The sequence below is a fragment of the Panicum hallii genome, chromosome 7 (genome assembly GCF_002211085.1).
Source record: "Panicum hallii strain FIL2 chromosome 7, PHallii_v3.1, whole genome shotgun sequence".
In the NCBI taxonomy this organism is placed as follows: Eukaryota; Viridiplantae; Streptophyta; class Magnoliopsida; order Poales; family Poaceae; genus Panicum; species Panicum hallii.
In genome coordinates, this window is record NC_038048.1 from 39,257,476 (window position 1) to 39,283,926 (window position 26,451).

General features: G+C 44.3%; 2 protein-coding genes across 5 annotated transcripts; one reads left to right on the plus strand and one right to left on the minus strand.

Moving 5' to 3' along the window:
- Positions 1-112: 112 nt before the first annotated feature.
- LOC112899838 (endoribonuclease Dicer homolog 4) lies at positions 113-23,202 on the minus strand. 4 transcript variants are annotated; one of them, XM_025968468.1, is made up of 25 exons: positions 23,055-23,202; positions 21,645-21,822; positions 21,345-21,455; positions 20,891-21,031; positions 19,510-19,579; positions 18,434-18,498; positions 18,215-18,349; positions 17,972-18,100; positions 16,716-16,851; positions 16,433-16,526; positions 15,067-15,259; positions 14,785-14,945; positions 14,475-14,681; positions 14,130-14,395; positions 13,776-14,050; positions 13,268-13,692; positions 12,807-12,907; positions 11,676-11,887; positions 11,364-11,573; positions 3,235-3,693; positions 2,865-3,137; positions 2,128-2,457; positions 1,628-1,979; positions 958-1,072; positions 137-491 (listed from the first exon to the last, which is right to left on the minus strand). In XM_025968468.1, the coding sequence occupies exons 1-25, from the start codon at positions 23,120-23,122 to the stop codon at positions 323-325; spliced, it is 4,875 nt and encodes a 1,624-aa protein (XP_025824253.1). In that variant the 5' UTR covers positions 23,123-23,202; the 3' UTR covers positions 137-322. The 4 variants fall into 4 exon arrangements, with proteins under 4 accessions (XP_025824256.1, XP_025824253.1, XP_025824255.1 ...); XM_025968470.1 differs by having other exon boundaries at positions 21,645-21,826; positions 23,055-23,187; XM_025968469.1 differs by lacking the exon at positions 2,865-3,137.
- A 1,403-nt stretch (positions 23,203-24,605) lies between these two features.
- LOC112899841 lies at positions 24,606-25,555 on the plus strand. The gene is made up of 2 exons (XM_025968475.1): positions 24,606-24,886; positions 25,055-25,555. Exons 1-2 carry the CDS (start codon positions 24,762-24,764, stop codon positions 25,263-25,265), a joined length of 336 nt encoding a protein of 111 aa, XP_025824260.1. The 5' UTR covers positions 24,606-24,761; the 3' UTR covers positions 25,266-25,555.
- Positions 25,556-26,451: the final 896 nt, after the last annotated feature.

Below are 26,451 nucleotides of genomic sequence, written 5' to 3' on the forward strand. Positions count from 1 at the left end.
CCTGCCCTGTTTTTCTGTCAGCGAGAATAAGAGACCGTTTGCGCAAACCCGAACTGGCTCATCTGTGGACATTTATGTACTCGGGACCCCGTCACATGGTAACGTAGCACACTGTACCTGTGTAACTTCGCCTGAATGAACAAAATAGCCATTGCATCTTTTATATACGTGATGCAAGAGCTGCGCATTTATCAATACATCTCTCAACAGAACGCATGTTTGGCCTAACACAACTGTTTCCCGAGTCTACAAAGCATATCTTAACAAACATATGGGGCCTATCTATCTATATAACTGAAGGCCACAAAACCCTGAAATGTTGCTAGACACGAGTTTCATCTTTTGGTAGGTATCCAAGTTGCTTGAGGCACCACAGAGCCCCCTGGGCGGCATGCTCCTGCGCGGCTTTCTTATGTAGCTTAGGATCGCTGTAGCACTCCAAAATAGTCGCTGAAGGTCCCATGATCTGAACAAGAACCTTGAAAGTGAACCTGCGAGCGTCATTTCACAAGTAAACAACAGTATGTAAGGATGTATCTTGGGTCAACTTGGTGACTCGACATTGACATCATTTCCCATATGTAGAATGATGTGCCGTCACCAAAACTAAGGAATAGTAAACATCAGGGGAGAAGGGATGAAACGTGAATATATTTGGCCACAAGCAATATAGCTCGAAAAACTAGTGCCCCCTCCCATTCTAAAATGCAGATCGTTTTAGTTTCATCCTAAGTCAAACTTCTCTAACTCTGACCAAGTTTACAGGTACGTAGTAACTACCACTGCGTGGCGCTTTAAGTGGTATGCAGGTGTATAAGTGGCTTCGCATGCAGACAAACCTTTTAATGATACCAGAACACATACATCATTCCAGTTTCAAGGACATAATTCTGACTGTGAACGATACAAGTTAATAAATTTCCTCGCTTAAAGATATTCAGCAATACATGAGCTTACTTTCGAAGGTGGCTTGGTCCTTCATCTTTGCATAGATCAAATTCAGGACGTTTCCAATAGTTTGCAGCACATAGTTCATAAAGGAATGACCTTGCTGTTTTGTGTACCATATCACCTGCAAATGCCAAGGTGCTTAATAGTATAGAGAAATTACCTCTAAACTTAATCAAAACAAAAATATGGTCACATCACTTACTAAACAACTACAAAGATGCTTATCATATAGTGAAGATAAAAATCTTGATAGTTTTCACCAAAAATGTTTTTAAAATACAGTGTACACTTTGTGTGTAGGTGTGTATATTAGTCTGTCCCATGCAATAGATTGGTTTAAGTGTACACTATAAAGTTATACAAAATACGAAAATTCCCTTTTTCCATTCACAATTTTGTTGTAGCGTTTTTCATAATACTAAATTGTATTGTGAATACTTGCGGAACTTGACAAGCACTACAAACATCTAATTTCATAAGGATATAAAATATCAATAGAGGATTGTTGACCAACTGGTACAGTAAATTTACAGATGTGATTAATTTAAGAGCGCTTTATACATTCATCAGGTTCGTGAAATTTGTAGCTGACACCTTGCATGATCGACTCAAAATTCTAGATGGCAAGCATATTTACAAGAGAAGTAATAAATTTGAAGTTTAGAAATCAACATACCGTGATACTCTTTTTTGTTTATTTTATCAGCTCCCCCTCTAAGTAGACAACCATTCTGTGTAATCACATTGGACTTATTCATCCTTCCATCATTAGCATCATTATTGTCAACCTTGTTATCTCCTGTACTCTGAATGGAGGTTTCATACCTCCTGATGGAAGATGCTTCATTATTTTGAAAAAAGATGTTTCCCTCCATTTCTCTATTCGCATGTAGATTCTTAGTTTCTAAAGATATGTCATCTTCAACTTTGATTGGTTCTTCATCATAGCCTATTAGTTCTGATTCTTTTTTTGTGGCAACACGCAGAATTTCCTCTAGTGATTTGCTTTTATGCTTGTATCCATAATTCTGCATAAAAGTGCTTTCATCATTTTCCACCATGAAGTTGGCTTTGGCATGCCTTCTAAGCAATAAAATAAAGCAAAAGTATGGAAAATGATGGTGCTAGAGAAACATGTAATTTCTGTTTCATAACATATTGCCAGAATAAATATACCTTCAGCTTAGAAAGTGCATCTTGTGCAGCCAACTTTCTAGCATCTTTCGAATTCCGGTTTGCTGCTGCACAACTAATCATCTTGCCATTTATGTTAACTTCTACTTTGACATGGAACTCTCCATCAGCCTTTGTAGGTTTGGGAAGGCCTAACTCAAAAGCATTACACTGACAAAGTTCACGGAGTTCTCTCATAGGATTAATGTGCATGTCACAGAAGCTCAATATAGGCTTTAGAAGCATTAGCATTAGCTTCCAAACATTGTTCAGGTTGAAGCCAGAATCTAAAAGCACCGCACCAACACAAGATTCAACAATATCACCAAGAACCTGCATGGTTACAACAAAAGAATACAAGCTTTGAGGACAAACAAAATATCATGTTCTCTCCTACAAACTATATTCAGTTGTTAAGGTATTAGATGAGCTGGACAAAAGAGTTGAATATATACAACTCTATAAGGATTCCAAATATATGCAATTTATACACCTCTGTTTATCTTATAATAGCTATTCCTTTGAATCCTACTCTCTAATCTTGTATTGAATAATTCAAGAAGCACTATCATTTAGCAGTAATCATTTATTGCTTTTCTTTCAACTCAAGGCAAAGAAAAAGGGTAATGAAAGAAGTGTAAAGAAATACATTCTTTAGACAAAGGGATCACCCACAAATTATATAGAAAGATAACTAAAGGTTTTGCAGCAAAGAACAAAAAATCAAGAAAAACGTTTACCTTTGGACATGCTGGTTCTTCTGACAAGTCTTTCTCTGAATTAGAAAGATTAACATAATTCTCAAATTTATTTACCGCTGCCATAAGATATTTAGAATCCTTTATAAGATACTTATGTATAGATTTCTTAATTGCTACATGAGCAAATGAATTGTTATTGACAGCTAATGATTTCAGATCTGTTATTTGGCCAGGCTTGAGATCTGGGTAAGCTGAGTAGAGGTATGAGGTCATCAAATATTCTAAAACAGCATCTCCAAGGAACTCCATCCTCTGATTAGAAATGTAACGAATAAGTTCAAGTGAGCAGATTCTTCACTATCAGAATTGTTCGTTGACAATGAGACAAAAGGAAAAAGGAAGGTCAGACCTGGTAGCATCCTCCAGAATGCTTATTGAATGAAGGGTGTACAAATGCTTGGATAAGCAGACCCTTGTGCTTGAATTTGTAACCTATCAGTTCTTCAAGCTCAGAAATGTTGATGTAATTCATGAGAGACAAATTGGCAGAGCTTGCATCTAATACTCTATAAAGAGCTGAATCTTTAAAGTTAACTTTTATTCCTATCCAATGTAGAAATGCAAATGCAGCTTTAAATCCACTCTCGACAATAAATGCTCCAAGAAGTGCTTCAACAACATCTGCAATCGTCTTCCTATGCAACCAATGATGTGACTTTGTACACCTCAAGTTACAGTTTTCTCGTTTATCGGGGTCGATATTCTTCGGGTGTAAACTCTCTTCTGTTTCAGGATTGCAAACAACTTTACATGGCCTTCCCAGTGCAAAGAACTGAGTAGGTTCAAACTGTTGATCCCGAATGTATACCTAAAGTTTGCAACAAGATGCTTTAGATTTTGTGTAACACAGTGCAGAATATCATGGCATAACTTTATAGTAAACTTAAATTACTGTCACCTATGGTGGATGTAAAAAACACGTACACAAAAAGAGGAGCAGTGATTTTCTACTTAAATATTTGAAGACAGATAACTATAACGTTAACAAGAAACCATGATAGGATAGAACAGAAACAGAAACAAACATGTTCAACAGCATTAGCAGGTACTACCTCTGGTTATATATATGTGATGTTTAAAAAAGAACTGATTAGCTTGTCTTAAACGTTATATATTGAAAAATGGAGGGACTAACTAAGAAAAAAACAACATAATGCACATCAATGCTAAGTTGCACAAGAGCTGAGTAATCAAGGATGGATTGCCAATATAAGGGGGCTTTGACGGTAAAAGCAATTGTTGAGTGTCTCCATATTTGGGATTTGATGACAGATGATATCACTCTTCCACAAAGTACAGGATCAGCATGTTTGGAAGCTCACTGAATCTGAGATCTAATCCTGCAAGTCGGCCTATAATTCTTTCTTCGTTGGTACCGTCAGGTTTGCCCCTTGGAACGGGTCTGGGAATTGTGGGCACCACTCCGTTGCAAGTTTTTCATGTGGTTGGCAATTATCAACTGATGCTGGATAGCTGATAGATTAGCTAAACACCCACTGCTCTCTATGTGATCAGGCTGCTGGATCAATTCAGCACCTCCTCGTTTCTTGTGTGATCTCCAGGTAAGTCTGGTTCAGTATTCTCTTGCCTTTGTGGAGCTAAGCACTTAAAGACGTCAGCAAGCAACTTAGAAAGGGATTTAGTTCCTTGAATTCTGGTTGCTTGGGAATTATGGAAACACCACAGTGAATCCATCTTTAATGGTGCCCCTCTACATGTGAATAGGGCTGGTGCCTATTTGTGAGGTACTGTAGGGGCAAAGGAGTTCCAGGCTTCCAATGGCTGTTAGTATGATAGACAAAGTGCTTTAAGGGCCTTTGTTTTATTCTTTTCATTCTCAATCAGTAGCACATATGTTCTAACTTGTTTTGTGTGGGATGTTTGGTATTCCTTGTATTATTTGAAAGAGAGTATGGCTCGGGATAAGTGATTGATAGGGTGCAAAGCACATGTACAGCATATGTAGGCAAGGATGTCCCAGGGTTTATAGAAACAACACCAATCAGGGAGATCCTTGCCTAACCTAGGTACTTGACTTGGAAGCTATCCCGGGAGGAGCCGGCGCACGGCACACAGGCCCGTGCGGCCAGCAGCCCTACAGCCCAAGGGCCACCCTAACCAGCCCACCATATTATCTAACACGCCCCGGCAGTCTGATCGTCGGCAGCGCGGACGTTCAGACTGGACCCGAACTCCGTGAACACTGAGGACGGAAGCCCCTTGGTGAAGATGTCGGCATACTGTGAAGATGTAGGAACATGCATGATGCGGACATCGCCAACAGCAACGCGCACCCTGACAAAGTGGAGATCAATCTCAATGTGCTTGGTGCGCTGGTGCTGTACGGGGTTGGAGGACATGTAGACGGCGCTGATGTTGTCGCAGTAAACCAACGAAGCGCGCTGTGGTGGTGCGTGGAGCTCGAGGAGAAGCTATCACAACCAGGTGGCCTCTGCAATGCCATTGGCCACGGCACGATACTCGGCTTCTGCGCTGGACCTAGAGACTGTGTTCTGACGCTTCAACGACCAGGAGACCAAGTTGTCGCCAAGGAACACCGCATAACCCGAGGTGGATTTGCGAGTGTCTGGACAACCGTCCCAATCAGCATCTGAGTACACAGTCAGCTCGCTCTACGAAGACGGACAAAGAAGCAGGCCTAGGTGAAGAGTCCCTCTGATGTAGCGAAGAATACGCTTCAGAGCAGCAAGGTGAGGCTCACGCGGATTGTGCACGTGCAAGCAAACCTGCTGAACTGAATAAGCAATATCCGGCCTGGTGAAGGTGAGGTACTGAAGAGCTCCTGCGAGACTGCGGAAGTCTGAAGCATCTGGAACAGGTGGACCATTTGCCGCCAATTTGGGGTTGGTGTCCACAGGCGTAGAACACGGCTTGCACTCAGCCATGCCGGCACGATCCAGGATGTCCATCATGTACTGCCGCTGGGTACAACGCTGAACGTGCATCCCCAGGAAGTGGTGAAGCTCGCCAAGATCCTTCATGGAGAACTCCTGCTGCAAGGCCTGAATGGTGCGCCGAAGGAGATCGGGGGAGGAGGCTGTGAGGACAATATCATCAACATAGAGTAGTAGATAAATGATATCGGAGCCGTGGCGGTAGACGAAAAGCGATGTGTCTGACTTGGCCTCAACGAATCCTAGACTGAGGAGGTAGGCAGCAAACCGACTGTACACATCCAGCTGGTGAATAGACCATCCTCGAGAGAGAGCCAAGGACAAGACTGTGCGAACTGCAGCGGGCTTCACGACCAGGCTGAAGGTCTTGGCGAAATCGATGCTGGGTCGCTGAGTGAAGCCGCGAAGAACCCACCGACAGGAACTTATGCTTGAAAATCCACTTGCCGATGACAACATTGGCCCGAGGCGTTCGCGGAACCAAGTCCCATGCATGGTTCTTCAGCAAGGCGGCGTGTTCTTCCTCCATAGCAACTCGCCAATTCGGATCGGCAAGAGCACTACAGAAGGTCTTCGAAATGGGCGACAAGGGCGCGGCGAGGTAGAGGGCTGGAAGTCGAAAACCACGCTTCGCCCTTGTGGTCATGGGGTGCCGGTTCACCAAGGGGGAACCCCTTAGAAAGGGCGGGAGGACCGGCTACTGGAGCAGACAGCGCACGACGGGTGTAGACGTGGCGGAACTTGTGCATGGGCGCCGATTGCCGGGGTGCAGCAGGCGAAGGGCCATGCTGGGAGCCAGCAGGGGCCGGCTGGTGGCCGGCATGAGCTGGCTGAGTGCTAGTAGAGGCCGGCGGGCAGCCTGCTGGAGCCGGCTGAGGACCGGCCGAAGCCACGGTCAGTTAGGGGCCAGTCGGGGCAGCCGAGATCGGCTGCTGGTGCGCCTGTCGGGGGAGCGCACGTGGCAGCGGGCCGGTCACTAGCGCAAGAGTACAGGCTGCGCCTTGCGTAGGCAGCGAAGAGGCGTCGGCAGCAGCACGTGGCAGTGTGGAGGCAGGAACAAGGCCACCAAAATGTCCTGCAGGGGGGAAATGATGTGGCGGTCCTATGGGGGCCGGCACATGGTTAGTGAAATCATCCAGAAAATCAAGATCCGCCGGGTCGGGTGATGTATGCCACTGCTCGGCAAAGGGAAATGCCTTCTCGTTGAAGATGACATGACACGAGATGATGACTCGATTGGAAGTGAGGTCAAGGCAGCGGTACTCTTTGTGATGAGCAGAATAGCCAATGAAGACGCAAAGAATAGACAGTGGAGCGAGTTTATGGCTGGCTATGGCGGAGAGATTAGGGTAACACTTGCACCCAAAAACGCGGAGATGAGCATACGACGGCAAGGTGCCACGAAGAGCATAATGCGGCGTACCGAACTGAAGTGTCTTGGTGGGCAAGATGTTGATCAGGTATGTGGCGGTGGCAAGAGCTTCAGCCCAGTAGGAGGACGGCATGCTAGCTTGAAGTAGGAGTGAGCGAACAACATTATTAGTGGTACGAATAATGCGTTCAGCTTTACCGTTCTAGGAAGAAGTGTAGGGGCAAGACATGCGAAGATGAACCCCATAAGTAAGGAAGAACGTGCAGGCATTGGAGTTATAGAACTCGCGGACATTGTCGCACTGGACTGCCTTAATGGTGGTGCCAAATTGAGTGGTCACATAAGCAAAGAAATTAGCAAGGGTGGAGTACGTGTCAGACTTAAGACGCAACAGAAACGTCCACAAATAGTGCGAGCAATCGTCGAGAATGACCAAATAATATTTATAACCCGAAACACTGATGATGGGAGAGGTCCATAGGTCACAATGTATAAGATCAAAATGACTAGTAGCACGCGAACTAGATGTATGAAAAGGTAGACGTATGTGACGGCCTAACTGACACGCATGACAAATAGAAGTGCCAATGTCTTTAGTACAGAACTGAATGGCATGTCCGAGCTTGGCGAGGGCTTCATGTCCAGGATGACCGAGGCGACGTGCCAGAGAGACGCGGTGCTGCTGGCAACAAGAGAGGTGGCAGCAGGAAGCTGCAAAGGGTACAGCGGCCCAGAGCTATTGCACCTGACGATCACTCTCCGGGACTGGAGATCCTTCACAGAACAACCAGCGGGATCAAATTCAACGGAACAATTGTTGTCAGAGGTCAGCCGCCGAACAGAAATAAGATTCTTAATAAGGTTCGGAGAAACAAGAACGTTATTAAGAGTAAAGGGCCCAGGAAGCCGTGCTATGCCAGTGGTGGTAACAGGAAGTAAAGAACCTTTACCGACGACAATTGAAGAAGGTGAAGGATACCGCGGAAGTGATGCAGAGGATAGAGTACCAGTGGCGGAGGGAGGTCACGTGAGAGGAAGCACCTGAATCGAAGTACCATTCATTGTTCTGTGGAGGGTTCAACGTCATGGTACTGAAGGTGGACGCCAGAGATTGTTGGTCCCATGAAGGGAGGCTAGCAGTGGGGCTTAACGCACCGGGGCAGCCCATAGAGCAGCCTGCTGCGCCTGGAGCTGGTGTTGGGCCTACGCCTGGAGCTGGAGTTGCGCCTGGGCTTGAAGCTGCGCCTGGGCGAGGGCCTGCGCCTGCAGCGCTTGAACTTGCGCGTGCTGGGCCAGCAAGGCCTGCTACGGCTGCAAACCAGGGGGCGCTGCAGAGCCTTGTGGACCGGGCCACATCTGGATGGAGCCGGCCCATGGGTTCAGGAGCGACGGCTAGACCCCGGAGGGGGCCGGCGTCCCGACGCTGGAGGCAGGCGGGCGAGCGGGACCGCCTGTCCCGCTGCCGTCTGTGGAGGAGGCGCTGTTGTGGCTCCCCGTGTCCTTGCTGCACTTCCCGCGGTGATGCTTGGACGAGTCACCGGAGCCGCCCCCAGAGCCGCCCTTGGAGCCGCGAGAACCCCCACCAGACTTGGGGGGCTGCAGTAGCGGCGCCGAGGAGCGTGACAAGGAGGTAGGCCCGCCCATGGCGAGGAGCGCGGTGGACGACGCGGAGGGTCGTTGCGCCGTAGTGAGTTCCTCGAGGAGGAGGTCGTTGCGGACCTCCAAGAACGTGGGGTACGGGTGGCTGCGACGGAGGTGCCGACCGAGGGCAATGAACGCTCGTTGAGCCCGCAAAGAACATTCAGCACGAGGGTGTGGTCGGTGACGGGCACGCCCAGCTTGTCGAGGGACTCGGCCATCTGCTTGAAACACCTGCAGTAATCCGTAATGGATAGATCACCTTGAATGAAGTTCCGAAACTGGGCGTTGAGGAAGAGGACTCGTGTCTTACGGTTCCCAAGAAACTGGGTTTCGATCGCAAGCCACGCCTGGCGGGCGGTGGCGTTGCGATTGAGGACGGCGTCGGCGAGGTCGTTGGAGATCGACCCGGAGATCCAAGACCGGACGACATAGTCCATGCGTACCCAGTCGGGGACGGTCGGGGGCAGATGCGTCGCTGGTCCTGGAGGGAGTACTTGCCGACGGCGAAGATGAACTGCTCGCGCCACCGTGTGTAGCTGTCGGAGTTAACGCCAAGGGTGGTGTGGACGAGACTCCGGATGTTCTAGATGGCGACAGCTTGAGTATGGAGGTTCAGAAGGGCAGCAGCCGCGTGAAGGAGCATGGCGTCCTGAACGGCGTTGTGATCCTGGGGAGGCGCGCGCGAGGGAATGGCGTCGCTGTTGTTGGCGGCGTCGGGATCCCCCTAGAGATCCGGGTTGGCGGCGGCGGCAGCCGTGCGCTCAGCAGCGGCGCGCGCCAGGGCGTCATGCGCCCACATGGCAGCAGCATCGCGCTCGGGAGAGGCGGCGGCTGCCTCCTTCTCCACGGCTGCAGCACGCTCAAAGGCAGCGGCGTGGACCTTAAGGCGCTCCTCGCGCTCAGCCAGAGCAGCGGCGTCGAGGTTGCCGGCGGCAACGGCGACAAGAGGGAGAGTCCCGGCCATAGCTAGGGCTAGGGCAGCAGAAGATGAATCGGGGTGGGAATGCAGACTCGTGATACCATGAAAGAGAGTATGGCTCGGGATAATTTATTGATAGGGTGCAAAGCACATATACAGCATATATAGGCAAGGATGTCCCAGGGTTAATAGAAACAACACCAATCAGGGAGATCCTTGCCTAGCCTAGGTACTTGACCTGGAATCTATCCCGGGAGGAGCCGGCGCACAGCACACAGGCCCGTGCGGCCAGCAGCCCTACGGCCCAAGGGGCCAGCCTAACCAGCCCACCATATTATCTAACATTATTCTTCTATAGTAAATCATACAGGGTGATATCCCTTAGTGTATGCTCTTTGCTGATGATGTGGTGCTAGTTGACGAGAGTAGGGTAGGGATTAATATGAAGTTAGAGCTATGGAGACACACGTTAGAGTCGAGGGGGTTCAGACTGAGTAGGACCAAGACCGAGTATATGATGTGCGACTTTAGCCAAACTAGGCACGAGGATGGGGACGTTAGCCTCGAAGGGCAAGTGGTGGTCAAGAAGGATACTTTTCGGTATCTAGGATCAATGCTTCAGAAAGATGGAGACATTGATGAAGATGTTAGGCATAGAATTTCAGCCGGTTGGTTGAAGTGGCGGCAGGCTTCTGGCGTCCTCTGTGACAAGAAGGTGCCACAGAGGCTAAAAGGTAAGTTCTATAGGACGGCGATTCGCCCGGCGATACTATATGGTGCTGAATGTTGGCCTACAAAAAGTCGACATGTCCAGCAACTGAGTGTAGCAGAGATGCGTATGCTGCGTTGGTTCTGCGGGCATACAAGAAGGGATAAGAGTCCGGAACGAAGAGATTCGAGATAGGGTCGGGGTGGCACCTATCGAAGAGAAGTTGATTCAACATCGGTTGAGATGGTTTGGACATGTACAACGGAGGCCTCCCGAGGCGCCGGTGCGTAGTGGAGTTTTAAAGCGGGGCGATAATATAAAGAGAGGTAGAGGTAGACCTAGACTAACTTGGGACGAGATGGTTAAGAGAGACCTTAAGGAGTGGAATATCGCTAAGGAATTAGCTATGGATAGGAGCGCTTGGAGATTAGCAATTAACGTACCTGAACCGTGACCTTTGTTACTTTTTGTTTAACCCCTAGCTCTTCCTTTTGGCTTGTGCCCTTTTGTGTTTCTTATTCTTGTTTTCTGTGGGTTTCATCTCTAGCCTACCCCAACTTGCTTGGGACAAAAGGCTAAGTTGTTGTTGTTGTTGTTATTCTTCTATAGTAAATCATGCAGCTATCCTGCTCGTTCGAGAGAAAAAAAAAGGTTTGCATATTGCACTTATGTAGGATGTGACAGGAAAAAAAATGCAACATTAAGTCCTAAGTCACAAGGTGAATTTGTATATAAGTAGTCTTTGGGAACAAAATCATGATTTAAACTTTTGCCCTCTGGTGCTTGAGGTTCTACCTTGTCAGCAGCACAAGGATGAGTTACTTATCTGATCTGTTCTATAATAAGATAAGATGAAATAACTGCTACAAACATATAAAGTTAGCATAAAATAAATATTGCGGTATTAATACAATCAACTCACCTGCAAATTTCTTCTAATTGATAACTCATATAAATTTGAATTATTCACTATATCAGAACGTCTCCTAGTCAACTGGCCTTCATCAAGTCCTTCATACGAAATAAAGCTATGGCGCCCAACTGCATACTTCAAGAAAGCATCACCTAGGACTTCAAAGCGCTCCAACGAGATCCTCTCCAAACACCTTTCAGTAGTGAGCGCTTCAAGGATCTGTAATTTATTTGTCATAAATCACAATTATTTCCAGCATAGATAGCAAAATCAAACTAGCAGTTTCATCATCAACATTGCAAAAGTATAAGCATGACTTACCCCTGAAGCACTAATTTGAGAAGCCTCTGGGAAATAAGATAACATGACATCCTTCAACTCAATAGCCACCAACAAATTCTCCAAGCGAAACATTAAAGACGGCAGCAAGGACAAAGAACTACCCATATCTTTTGAAAACCCAGTTATCTTCAAAGAGCATAGCTCTGGAGGTAACTCCACAAAGTGCTCCATCAATTCACGACCCTCAGATTCTTATAAGAAATAGTAAAGGAAAAAAACTTAATATCAAAAGTACTGTACCAGCCTAGTAGGCTCAGAACAATCAAAGAATCATAGTATTAAATATTCTAAGTACGAACAAGTCACGGCTTGGGTACAAAACAGTCATCTCATTGCTTGAAAGCCATAAAAGCAGGAAGAAATACTAGATCAAATGCATTCACTTACAGTTCATGAATTTGATTGAAATCAACAAGCAGTTTGAGAATTTTGAAAGAAAAATAAAATAAAAATAAATGGTTGAAGGAACTTCTTCCAATATATGTATAACTCTCCATGAGTTGACAATCAAATGGATAAGATCTTTTGGTACCAGGACTTGCTCAATGACTGTCAGTGGCAATACCGAATTTGGCTGCTTCCAACACCAATAACCATAAGGTAACGGTGTTGTTGTTCAATCTTAGATTTGAGAGGAAAACTCTATTAGGCTCAAACTGCAGAAGTGGCCATATAACAGCCTTAATATACTTCTGCCTGGCTGGCTGGCAACGACATTTTAGCACTTTTATCATGTCTCTGCAGTCATCCTTTATTTTAGCATTTTTATCATGTCTCTGCAGCTGTCCAGCTTAGAGGCATCATGTTGACGTCAGGACAGTGGACACTGATAATCATCTATGTCATAAGTTTGTCGTCACTCACAATAATATTATGTAGAGGGAGATCATCAAATACATAGATGATCAATGCGAAACATTGCATTAAAAGTATCAGAGGTGTTAAAGAAACCAATGCCATATATGACACAAATGTGCTTAAATATCGGAACTTAAATTACAGACTGTAATAACTAATATTTCACCTTCAGACAAGTTGAACACGAGTACAGTGGTCAAACAGTGATGATATCAAACACCAGTGACTGTCTTAAAAGAACAATAGACTAACCTGTGCTCTCTAGTTGTCGGTTATGCAGCAGATTCCGCAGATTGAAGAGTTGTTTAGCTTTCAAAAGTGGCTGTTCAGGATGGGATAGCTCGATATGAAACCTGGTTTAAATAAGCATAACATTATGAAGCAGTTGACAGATGCATCATTTTATTTTGGTGGGGCAGAAATGATGCAGAAGTAAAGATACATGACTAGTATAAGATCAAAGTAGATACTGAATACTATGAGTGATACAATTCATGAAGTATGGATAAATCAATAAAATAAATCTACACACACATTTCTACTTGTACTTCTCAAATGGAATGCATAACTCGAAATTTTAGAGCTTAGTGATGTATATTTACCCTGATGGGTGCTTAATATGGTATATGAATATTTTACAATATTTTGCAATATTTGTAAAGAAATGAAATTGTGCTAAGAATGGGCGTGTAAGAAATAATTCAGCTTATTACCTTTCCTTAAAATATTCTGCATAAGTTGCACCTTTGAATTCACTTTTAGCATTTACTTCATCCAGAATGACATCAACGAAGAAAAACAGGTTGTTGTGGGGAGCGAAGACCAAACTGCCAATCACATCAGCTTTACTGTATGTTCCATCAAGAAGCTTTAGAGACTCATTTGGCAAATATGAGTCATGCAGAGACAAACCCCTTGGATCCTGGAATACAGGTGATGATAAACACCGCTTCACTGCTGGCCAATCAATCATAAATTTATCACCATAGAATTTCTGCTTGATGGGAAGCAACAGGTAAAATGTTGAATCCATTTGTAATGCAGCATCATTCCCCAACATAACATAAGATGAAGTGAACTCAGATCTGTCCAAGAGAACCTTCAAACACATTTCTTGGAAATTGCGTGCGAGCATCATCTGGAAAACAAAACCATGGACATGTCAAGCAATGTCCCACGAAAAATTGTGTATTAACGTTTGAAAAGATAAGAAAGCAGTGCCTCTTCTTTGTTAAATGTAATCATTCCCAAATATTTAATTCCTGCTTTCACAATCCTCGCACGAGCAAGATGCAATTCAACATCCAACTTTTCAGCTTCCTTTGGAAGGGCATCGATCACAAAAATACCAAACATCTGATATCGTCTATCTGCTGGTTTGGGAATAAATTCTATGTAGTAGAAATGCAAGTTCAACAAGCAGTCCAGTTTGTATCTTGAAGGTCTTAGAACTGCAGGGATCAACATCTCATGAAGCTCTTCCCTAAAACTTTCATCTGAAACATGGAAAAAATGGTTAAGCCAAATTTCCAATGTTCCCCAAATTATATTCTGAATGATGGACCATGACCATACCCTCCGCTTTGTTGCTTTCTGAAATATCTATTGTTGATATCTTAGTCTTTCTAGAGCCTTGGCCCGGCAGAAGAAAATCTGTCAAAGCACCCAGTTCATGAAGTCTTATGCATGCTTTCAAGCATGCATCTCTCTTAGCTTCATCTTTTGATGGACAGGGTTGACTGTTCACTTGACGAAAAGCAGCATTTGGTGGAAGAATTAGTCTGCAGACTATTCCTTCAACATCATCAACATAGAAGAATGCTGGGGAAGGAACAAAAAACCTGCAACAAGGGGTGTCAAATTTTTCTAGTAAAGTGTTACGTGACACAATGGGTAGAATAATTATCGGTCCTTGCATACATATCTCTAGGAAGGTTGTCACAATAGCAATGTAATAGAGATACACTGCAAGCGGTGCTAATGGAAGCACCAGTGTCATTCACTCGATAGATATTCTCCTCAAGGCAATCGAACATATCATTTGACGTTCTCAAGTTAATCTCTTGATCCATAATGCTTTCACCAGTAATATAATCACCAACCAACTTCTCCTGAGACTGATTTCCCCTGGTACATGTTGAAATGGAGACCAAGTTCTAGAATAAAAAACATTGAACTAAATTCAAGGAAATGTTAAAAATTACGATAGATTAGTGTAAATTAGCCAGACCTCTCCAGGAGGAAAATGTATTTAGATTTATTCATCCGGGCACGTCCCCTTGACTGGATAAAGCTAGAAACTGTTTCTGGGAGATCAAACCGCACAACAAGGCAGCAAGTCTGAATGTCAAGTCCCTCCTCGCCTACACTAGTAGCGACCAAAAGGTTCACCTGCAAGAAAGTAAAGAAAAGGGGCTGTAACACAAGAAGCATAAACATATATACTGGTGCTGGCAGAGATATTAAAAAACTAACAAGAATTATTAAGAAGGGGCCCAACTTCAGACTATACCTCACCCGAAGAGAATTTTTCAATGATAGAACCCATCTTGTTCCTTGACATGTTCTTCAATCCTGAGTGGCATCCCACAAGAAACTCACATTTCCAGAAATCAAGGCACTTCAGATTTTGGAGAATATGTGCGACTACTCTTGCGACAATTATTCTTTTCACAAAAACAATACACTTCATGTTTTCCTCTAGCCTGCTTGTTGAAGAAACCAAAGAAAAAAATAACCAGGACGATGACAATAGAATCAAAGGGGGAAAATTATGTTGAAGTGGTTACAGCTAAGACACTGAAATTGCTTCGTTTCCAGTTGGGTTTTCGACACATTTACGCCGAACTGCAAAGCAATGGAATATGATTTCAACAAAGCAGGGAGCAGCATGTACATCCTTGGTTCAGTACATCTACTCGAGTATTATACACATTTATCAAGCGACTAAGTCTCAAAGTGGCTGTACTAGCAGTTACGAATGGGATAAAGGCTGTTTTTTTAGCAATGATAGGTCCCAAGGAAACAACAGATGATTTGGCTTCCCTCTGGCAGGTGCATATCCAATTATTATATGGATTTGTCATATCTGAGCAGAGTTCGCAGGTTATGTAAAGAGTTACAATCCCTAGTTATCCTGACTCCCACCAAGTTGTTAACCTGTGAATTATAATGTATGCCATGTTTTCAGCTAATGAAGTTGTGTTAGTAGTTGTTTCCAAATTCATCGCATAAATAGTGTTTCTGGTGATTCATAGTGAACTTAGTTACCAGGTTGTCGGCACCGTCTTCAGTATGAAACCCCAGAAATCAGTTGTATCCCTTTCAATTGTGAAAATATTATATCCTGACACGCACTTTCTATAAGTAGTATTTGAGAATTTGAGGTCAATGAACACCCTTTCCATTCCGAATACTTTCATATTTGTTCACATACTTTGTAACTTGCTGGTTACAATAGTAATCAGACAGGCTCCAAAAATCTTCAGTGGATGCCTATGAAGCTGAGTTACCTTCAAGGGAGAGTTCTGTGTCTAACTTGAAGACATATTTTAGTCATTTTTAGGCTGTCTATCCTATAAAATTTCTAGCCACTTGTTTGTGTAGTAATGTAAGATGACTAAAATTAGTGTATGCCGGCAGGCCAGTAGACCATTACCTTTAGTTTGTACAGTAATGTGTTTTTCAATGTAACGCAAATGTGGACATTGTGTGATTATATTCATAGCTGATAACATATTTGATTGAAAAAATGTGGTGTCAGAGAGATCAAACTCAGGCACCCAGCAGAATTGTAGCTTATATTGCCTTAAGGTACATGATTGAAAATCAAAGATATGTTTCTAAAAAATGATAGTAGAACAAATGATCAGGCTTACCTGTATCTTGACAGAACGTCAATAAGGACTGCAAATTTTTTTGAGAAGAAAGGTTCCTCCAGTGTCTCTAGATCAACTGAATCAGCATCAGCACCTAAAAACAAGTCTTGTCAGATTTTTGAATTTACATTTGTTGCCAATAAAATGTCACTCTAAAACGCATCCATCCAGTATAGGCTATGCTACATGACATATGCAGATCACCTACCCTTCTTGAACAACACATCCGAAGCTAAGAAAAGATGCATACCAGCCAAGTGTACTAGGGAAACGGGGTGCTCACCATCTAATATGTCGCAGCTTAGAAGAGAAATTGCTTTATTTAGATAGTGCTGTGCAAAACTGGCATGATTGTCATCAATGTCAACCCCCTTTCTATCTAGACAACCACCACTGGAAGATAGAAAGGTCCTTGCAGCCTGCACTACAGTCAAACAAATAATATCAGTTATGTGGCGTTCCACAAAAAATGGGGCAGCTGAAACCAAAGGGGAAAACAGCCAAGGATATCAAATTTTCAATTGTGAATAAAGCATTTTCTAAGTTGAAATTGCAAATCTAGAATTTTGAAACTAAATGAATAATCACATGAAACAAAAAAAAACTCAGCCAGAGGGAAAGACGTCCCTCTGATTGTCCTAAAGAAGCTGGCACCAAGATCCGAACCCCATCCGGCAACAGGGGTTTCATCAATCCCCCGGAGTTCAATGCTCTAACTGTTATACCACGAGAATATTCTTTAATCAATCCTTACTCCTGACAGTACATAATGCTACGTGCCCAAACAGCATATAAACAGAAAAGAGTCTACGAGAAGACTCATGCAACCATAATATTAGTCTTTCAGAATAAGCAGATTTTAACTATGGGCTCTAAGGTCTAACATATTTCTCAATCGGGTCCAAATCATCACTTGCCAGTGAAATACATGATTATGTATGTACCAAAGTCCTATATGCAATGTGGCAGTAACACTACGTGATCTAGTACAAGAAAAAACAAAGCAAAAGTATTGTATATGTTGTTGCAGTAAGATTGCAAGACTAAACTTTTGGGGAACTAATTGGGCCTGTCAACTTTTCAAAGCCTCTCCTTTTGAGTTCAATGGATCTTGCATTTGTTAAAGACAGAAGAAAAGGGCAATACCAGACGTACCAAAATAATTATAATGAAAAAACAGTTCTTGCCATAATGTAGGTTATTTGGGATCTGTAAGCCTCAAACATCTTTATCATAGTGAGGAGCTTTGCCTAATGAACATAATCACAAATGTCGCCAAAAGATGCAAAGAAGTACACTATAGTCAGTTTAAACATAAAAATAAGCAAAAGTGATGTCTATAAAAAATGGCAGCTTTATACACATATGCGAGCAGCAAGCTACAGGTGGTTACCATAAAATAGTTCTACATTCCTACTGCCACTTGCTGGAGAGCACGCAAAAATACAAGTAAGTTAGGAATGGCAAAGAAGAATTTTGATTCAGTCATCAAGATTGTAAAGATCTTAAACATCAGTTGAACAAACTGTGCCAACTCACTTGCAGAGCTCCAAAAAGACCAACTTCTTGCAAACAGAAAATCAAATTTTCATGCAACCTCCATAAAGACTTCAGTTTCTTCTGAGACTCCTTGAAATTGCATAGGCTCTCTCTTAGCATGCATTCAGACTGTTCAAAGCTCAACAGAAGTAGTTGAAGGACAAAGAAAGGAGAAAGGAACACATAAGCTCATGTCCATTGGACCAAAGATAAAACTGGTATAATACGAGAACAAAATTTCACCTGGAGCTTATAGCCATCAAGCCCTTTGCTGTAAGTTGCAGTCAAGTTAGACTGACCAACAGGGCCATAAAAGTACACTTCAATCTCAGGAGAAGCAACCACACTTTCAAGTTCTAGATTATCAACTGAACAAACCTATACACCATGGGAGTTACAGGTTTATCAAAATCATAATCCCTTAGCCTGAGCAGATTTGTGGAGAACACTGGTGGTAGGTACCTTTGCATTAAGTAATTCCTCAAGACTGTTGATACATTTAGTGTAGATAAGCTTGTTAGACCCACCTGTCAAAGAAAGCATAGGTAGTAAGCAACACTATCTTCTAACATTTCGCCTGTTTGTGTTCGTTTAAACACTCTTTTGTGTGTCCCTAGATAACTTTAGAATTTCAATCTGATGAGCTCTTCTGCTGCAACAAATAATGGAGTAGTACAATAATCCTTCAGTCACCTTACTTTCACCTTTTCATATCCACAATGTTTTGGAGCGAAAGGATGAGAGATAGGTATTCATCTTATTCCACTCCAATAAGAAAATCCTTTCTGCGACTTGACCATCAGGAATGGCAAGACTAAGGAAACCCCCAACACTTGTACTTACAAGGCACAATGCAAGAGTTCGGAAAGATGGCCCTCAAGTATGATTCAATTCAATTTGCCTCTAATTTTGTAATATGATCGAGAAAGTTTATATTTGAGCAAATTTCCATTCAGTCCTCAACAGAACGAGTTAATCATCCCTCTATCTCATTTCAAATGCCTGATAAATTATCCTTTGGTATATTATCCTTGCTTTCAGTCAAACCTTAATGTAGCTTGGAAAAGAATATCTCCGCCACCTAGATTCAAGCCCTCTTCCAACTCAAATTTGGATGCCTATTTCTTCTTAATGCAAAGCTCCTTAGATCCTTCTAGATTGGTCTAGTTTTTCTTTTAAAAACTCAAAGAATATGATGCATCATCATGAAAGAATTTCTAAGGACAAATCTACTAATATCATGTCCGTCTACTCAATGTAAATCATTTTAACAGGTACTTATCAAACAATGGCATATATTGTACGAAGGCAAAGAAAAAAGAATGGAGAACACAATTTGAAAGTTAGGAATAAAGGGAAAGAAAATAAAATTCAAGCACTGATAACATGAGAAAAGGGCAAGACTATATTCTGACTCCTAGATAATATGAAATATGAGAGAAAAGATGGAAGTTAATACAGTTGCTAGCAGCAGAGATTAACGCAGAACATTGACCTGGCTATCCTGGCAAGAAACATTTATGGCAGAACACCATTACCTTTTCCAATAATCGGTGAAGCAGTCATGCCAAAAACACGAGGAGGTTTATCAACGTTGTTGTAGAATTCCTGAAATATATAAATACTGAGACATCTGCAGTTCATTTAACTTTTTAAATAGTATATTGCCTAAGAGATAAGCATCTCCAACTTCTGCATAAGTTCAATTGATTCAAAGCAATAAAATTTCCTCAATTGGTCATTCTAACTACATGATCAAGCCCTCATAAAAGCACAAGATTGTCTAACATGATGGGCTCAATGGTACAATTGGTAAATGTTGAAGGAAAAAGGAAACAAGTAGCCTGAATATCACCAGGTTGTGGCTCAACGCAACAATACCATGCAACATGAAGAATACAATGACATATTTGTATAAGAACAGCAAATGCCATAAAAGATCAAGCGCCAGAAGTGTGATAAGAAATTATATCTGGAGCATCTAGTATCCATATCCATTAGAAGATATGGTTATAGGGAACTGAGTGCTCAGTTGGTGGGAGGTGTGGGTGTACACCTCCAACACCCATGTTTGAGTCCTCTTAAGCTCGAATATGGGTTCTTGTTTCTTCTTATTTACAAAGCCACATAGTTCCGCCTACGTTGGTTGAAAAGTATATGATTATGAAGATTTAACATGTAACTATATTCCGACACAAATACGGATGCCAGATACAGATTTGAATAAACTTAGAATAAACATATATTTCTAAAGCACGTAACGTTTCCACCTTAATTTTTGGTTTGGTCCAACTTCTATCATCGACATGTGGGTCTTGGTTAATCCCGTATGCGATTCGGACCAGCCCTCCATCCACGACTCGATCACGTAGACCCCTAGAATACACGGGCAACTATACGTGTCCAATATTTATACAGTCTTTGTCTGTAGCAACGTACGGGCATATTTGCCTAGTAAACATATATGTATATTAGAATGTTGGAATAATCTGTATCTTAGGATGTCAATGGGACCATTGTAGAAGTTAGTCCCCAACATGCCAAATATTTTCCGCTTGTTTTCAACCCAAAAACATTTGAACAAGAACATCATCAGCAAAAAGGGTTGTACGCCCAATCTGTTTCAACCTCCAAAATATAGAGGCTGGAATTTACCCACTGACATGTTTCATGTACCAAAAGAAAATCTACAGTCCGATAGTTTCTTTTTTATTATTCTTTTTCCTTTTTGATAAGTCACTACATCAAAATCCTGTACAAATAGGAAGGCACTTCCTGTCATCAAGAGAAAATCGCAGAAATGAAAGATTTAATGATGCATGGGTACAGGAGGAAGCTCAGTGGCTCAATATAAATTTCCCAAACCTCCAATAAATATGGATAGTACAAGCATTGAAATTGTACTGCAAACAATTATACCTTCATAATTTGTGCATATGGATGCCTTTTTGGTGCTTGAGCATGATGGCATTCATCAAATACCAAAAGTGCGACTAAGTCCATCTTGATGAAACAATGCCGCAAATTACGCAAAAATATTTGAGGAGTCATTACAAGGACCTGAAGTGGCAGAGAAAGCAGCACAAGTTAGGCAGAAAAACCTTTTGCATGAAGAAGAAAAAATGGTGTAAATAGATTATATCCGCCTAAAATTGTGTGTAAAAGTTGATATAACGGTTTATGTTTCATGTTACTCAAGAGTCCGACTTTGGTTTCAAAAAAAAAAGATCACAGGTACACACCTATGTCTGAATTCTTTCTCCAAAAATTTCCAAGTACTACAGCTTTATTAATTTATGCTAAATACTGAAAATATTCAAAACCAGTGGCCACTTGGCAGATGCCAGCAAAGAGAACATAGAGCAAGCCATACCTCATACTCAGCCATCTCATTCTCCCACGCCTTGTGGTCTCTTAAGTTTTTACCACTTCCATAGTAACGTTGAACTTTAAAATTGGTGGAATCCGCGATCACTATTGCTTGCTACAAAACATAATGAATACAGAAAAATAGCACCGACTAAGCATGTAGAGTCACACCTGGTACTGAAAGATGCAGTTACAAACATCCATGAACAACTGAGGTCATCTAGTAAAAATTTTAGAGCCCATGCCTTCATTCGTTACCAAAAAAAATATAGATAATAGTGAGAGGAGCAAGGAGCTATGCTACCTGGCGGACAAGGGGAATGGTTGGTGCTAGGAAGACGCACACCTCGCGGCTGGGTTTGCGGATGAGATGTCCAAGCTCATACATGAGTAATACAGCAATGTGTGTCTTCCCACATCCCGTGCCAAGGTACACTATGATGTTCTCCTCGACTGCCCTCTTGCAAAGATCCAGCTGATACCTAACTACCAAAAAGGAGCAAACCATTAGTGTTTTTGTTTCCAAACCTCCAGTATCATTAGAAGGAAACAGGAGAAATCCTTGATTAATAAAAAGCAGAATGCCCCTACTTTTCTGACAATATACTTTTAACAAAAACAGACACTCATGGCGTCACACTACTCCATGCAACATTAAATGAAAAGGCTGTCCACCATTTGCCACAAAATAGTAATAGTTATGACTAGAAGGCACGATCACCACGAAATCACGTATAGTTATTGCTTTGCTTCATTTATGCAGTGACACGTTCTGCTTCATCTGGCGCCCTGCATTGCCATAAAGTAATTGCGTAGGCAGGTTGAGGATCACACATGCTTTTAGGGGGTGTTTGGAGGGGGTGTTTGGTTAGGAGGGGCTTATTATAAATCCCACCAATAAGCTTCTAATAAGCCTCTTTTTATCTAAATATAAAGGATTATAGGTGAGGCTTATGCCCATAAGCCCCATAAGCCCTTCCAAAGGATACTTATGAGACTTATTTTCTGTAGACCCCACCAAAACATCCTCTCTTTCCTCCAACTACACTTATTTCCCTTATTTCCCTTATTTCCCTCATCTATTAGGGTATTAGCGAGGGATAGAAAGGTCATTACCAACTACAGAAGCTTTTTATAAACGCTGTAACCAAACACCGCTTAGCATTTAGCATTTAGGCTCGTAATAATACCCTCCATACAAGGGGCTTGTGGGCTTATAATAAACCCCTCCAAACCAAACACGCCTTAAACCAAACACGCCTTAGTGCCGAGCAACAGCTATCAACGGGAAACCTGATGGGCAGACGCACAAGCCATCTGACAACACCGAATCGTAGAGATTAAAGGGGCATCGCGTTCTCGAACTTCGTAACAGGGGAGCATTGAACATCCGTAGCTGCAACCATACTGCAGAAACTAATGCGAAAACTCCTAAAACTCTGTCCCGAAACGGTGCTTCGATCAAACCGTTCCAAAAAAAATACCGAGAAAATCAAAACTAGAGTGTCCGGCATGAAGTGCTAAGCGAACAGGGGGGAAAGAAGCAATCGCACCGCAAAACCTGCCAAAAACCGGACTCGCACGAGAAATTGACCAAACAAAAACCACCACGACTCCCGCTACCCTGCCGCTCCACTACTCCCCTCAAAACTGGAAACCACGCAGCGGAAATCTAAGAGCGAATCGGAGAGGAATACGAGAGCGGGGCGCTTACTTGCGCGCGATCGTTCTCGGGTCCTTGGGGGCGCCCGAGCTCGAGGCCTCGTCCTCTCCCTCGCCCATGGCGGAAGCTTCGAGCGGAAGCAGCAGGAGGGTGTTGGTGGGGGGGGGGCGGGGGGGGGGGGGGGGGAGGGGGCTGAAAAGAAGGCGGAGCAGCGGCGGTCCGGCGGAGTCTCCTCGCTGTGTGTGTAGCGGGCTAAACGGCCGTGCGCGGACGGGAGGGAAGGAGGCTGCGTAGTGGGGGCGGAATGTGCTGGAGCCTGGAGGGATGGATGCGTTGCGTGGGTTAAATGAGGTATCACGGTGCACGAGAGCAGGGGGGAGGGGGGCCGGCAACCCAGCTGGGCCCTTTTGACGTCGTGTCCAATCCGGCCTAACTGTCGCGCCGGGTTTTTCGTCCTCTGCCGAGGAGGGCAGCGTGCCGCGTGCGTGCATTTGATGCGGTAGGCGAGGCGGTGACGCGAACCGCGATCTGCTAGCCCATGGGCCTAGGTGCGCTGGGTACTGACCGGCTTTTGCTTTGCGTCGTCGGTGACGGTTGACCTGGGCCCCTGACATGTGGGCCTTAGGAATCCAGTGACATAACTTGCGTGATATCTTTACCATCCAAAGGCCATAAAACGGGCAAATTCAAGCACAACTAGTCCTTCATTTTATCTATGCACATGGTGTGCCATGGAAAAATATTGTGGAAAGGATAGAGTAATGAAAATCGAAGATCTTGCTTTGCACTTTATGTCTCCGCGTAGTGTGTACCTCCTACCGTGATGGAGAAGCGATTCCTTCTGGCTCGTTTTTAGCTTGAATGCCTGATACCGGAAATCCTTTCATGTCAGTCATAAAACCACTTGGCACTGTATTTGGTAATCCATTCATTGGCAAGGACTACATGGGCTATAATTCTCGAAATATTTTGAACATATCTTCGATCTAAAAATTTTACCCAAAACAACAACTTACTAGCTCCAGGCAGCAGACATAAATGTAAATCCATTTATATTTGTCTTACTTCAAATTGCTTTAGTTTTGAACATCAATATTCATGAGTTTCCATAGACTGCCAGCATAAGTTTTATTTTCTCTGAGCACATTGCAAGCGTAAAGTTCATAGTAGAAAATTCATCATGGAAGGTACTTTCATCGCCTATAACTCTTTTCTATTAAAAAAACATATTTTCAATTATATTTTTTGTTTAGTTATATATTACTAGTCACAGTACAGACCTTGTGATGGACAACATTTTGGATCAGGGGAGTATATTCCATTGCCACCTACTGCGACACGCTCACTTAAGACTAAAATAGCTGGTACAGAATTTAATCATCCAAAAACACAAAATACCATACGAGATCCATGTTTGATATTTGTAAAAGTCGAGCAGCAGGACTCAAATCTGGATGAGCAGAATCGTATCGTGACATTCATGCACTCGCCACTGGGAATCTGGGGTGCACGTTGCTGCACTAAAGGGCACGAAATGCAGAGATCCGTGTGCCTCCGCTTAACAAGCACTCCTTCCGCTAGCTCCGAGTGCGCTCGGCGCCCCTCCATTTCCGAGCGATCCAACTGGTCGCGTCCCTCTTTATATTCCTCTATAGGCTCTAGCAATTGCCGGCCGGCTAGGACTATAGTGAGTGGTAGTGGCGCACACCGCTACTGTCCACCGCGCCTTCTATATCTTCGTAGTCAAAGAGGTAGCTCATGGGGACGGCCTCGACAGGCCCGGACACCATGGAGGCAACAAGGGCCCCCGGCCTCTCCATCACCGTCGAGAAGAACCCGCCGGAGGCGCGCTTGCTTCAGCTCGGCGTCAAGTCCTGGCCCAAGTACTCTCTCTCTCTCTCTCTCTCTCTCTCTCTCTCTCTCTCTCTCTCTCTCTCCCCGGTCTCCATGTGTGACATTTGTTCTTTCGTTTGGGCAACCAAGTTTTGCCTTTGTTTCCTCAGAAAGAAAGAAAATTGCTAATAAGTTCTTTTTTCCTGCGCGTGTGGCAGATGGGGCTGTCCGCCGGGGAGGTTCCCGCTCAAGTTCGACGCGGCGCTGACGTGCTACCTCGTGAAGGGCAGGGTGAGGGCCGCCGTGAAGGGCTCCTGCGAGTGCGTCGAGTTCGGCGCCGGCGACCTCGTCGTCTTCCCCAAGGGCCTCAGCTGCACCTGGGACGTCGTCGTCGGCGTCGACAAGCACTACAACTTCGCCCCCTCCTGAATTACCGAGCACCATGCGCGCATCTTCCCGTCTGATTTCTCTCTTCCTTTTCCTGACGCCTCAAATCCCTCTTGACTGCAACCACGACTGCCTACCATGATTTAGCTAGCAAGGATTTGTGTGGTAGCCACAAGTTCTCTCCCTCAGAAGTTGCGGGTCAACAGAGAAATTTGGTGGCTTGGTCCACAGTTGATAGCTAGCAATATACTACGGCCATACTATTGCACAGATATACTATATCAGAGTGACAGCAACGCAAAGATGATGTTCTTGATTGGATGCTTTCTTTCCTTGACCGTCCATCGGTTTGCCGGTTAATCTATGAGCGAAAGCAGGCAGGTCCAAAGGCAGGCAGCCACTGTCTTTGGTGTCGTGACACCTGTGCGGTACCAGCGTCACCTAGTGGCGCCTGCTTTGGGCTTAATGATGGATGGATGGTCACTCACCGGCAGCTTTTGGTATTGTGCTTCTCCTTTTCTTGTTCTCCTTCCTCGCTTTCAACTTCAGTGGCTGGCTTCGGCCTCTGCCGGCTTTGGGGTGTGTGAAGAGACTCAGTGGATGACGACGACGACGACGCTATCCTTGATTCCTTGCTGATCGGGCAAGTCCGGTCCAGAAAGCGATGGTCCTCGCCGTGGCGACCTGACCTTCCCCTCGCAGTTCACACTCCTCGGCTCCTCGCTCTCTTGCCTTGGTGACCTCCGTCGGTCCTTGCACGGCGCATATGGCTCAGCGCGGCAGCGGCGCTACCGGTCCGTCGTGCAGCCTTGCAGGAGAAGGACACCAGCTGAATTGGGAGCTGAAATGGCAAGGCAGAAAAACGTTCGCCTCGTAGCCCCGAGAGAGACCAGCCGCCGCGGCGCCGGCGATCGGTAAGCTGCGCGAAGGTTTTCGAGGCTTGAATTGGACCCGCACGGCTGGGCTTAGGCCCTGTTTGGGGGCCGCTTATCAACAGCTTCTGCGGCCCGAGAAAGCGCTTCTGCACCAAACGCGTCGCTTCTCCCGCGCGGCCCGAGAAAGCGCGTCTCGCTTTCTTCGTAAAAAACAGAAGGAGCGAAAAGCGGTCCGACCCCCGCTTTTCACCGCTTCTCCCGTCTCCGCCTCGTGCTCTCCGGTCTCCTCGTCCTCTCCGCCCCTTCCCGTCGCCCCTGCGGCCGCCGTCCCCGAGATCCGGCGCCCCAAGCTC

Coding starts and splice junctions, on each gene's coding strand:
- LOC112899838 (XM_025968468.1), bottom strand. CDS start 23,122: ATGGGCGAGGGAGAGGACGAGGCCTCGAGCTCGGGCGCCCCCAAGGAC. Junction 18,101..18,214: donor TTGATGGCTATAAGCTCCAG/GTGAAATTTTGT, acceptor AGCTTTGAACAG/TCTGAATGCATGCTAAGAGA. Junction 14,682..14,784: donor TACATTTTCCTCCTGGAGAG/GTCTGGCTAATT, acceptor AACATGTACCAG/GGGAAATCAGTCTCAGGAGA.
- LOC112899841 (XM_025968475.1), top strand. CDS start 24,762: ATGGGGACGGCCTCGACAGGCCCGGACACCATGGAGGCAACAAGGGCC. Junction 24,887..25,054: donor GGCGTCAAGTCCTGGCCCAA/GTACTCTCTCTC, acceptor CGCGTGTGGCAG/ATGGGGCTGTCCGCCGGGGA.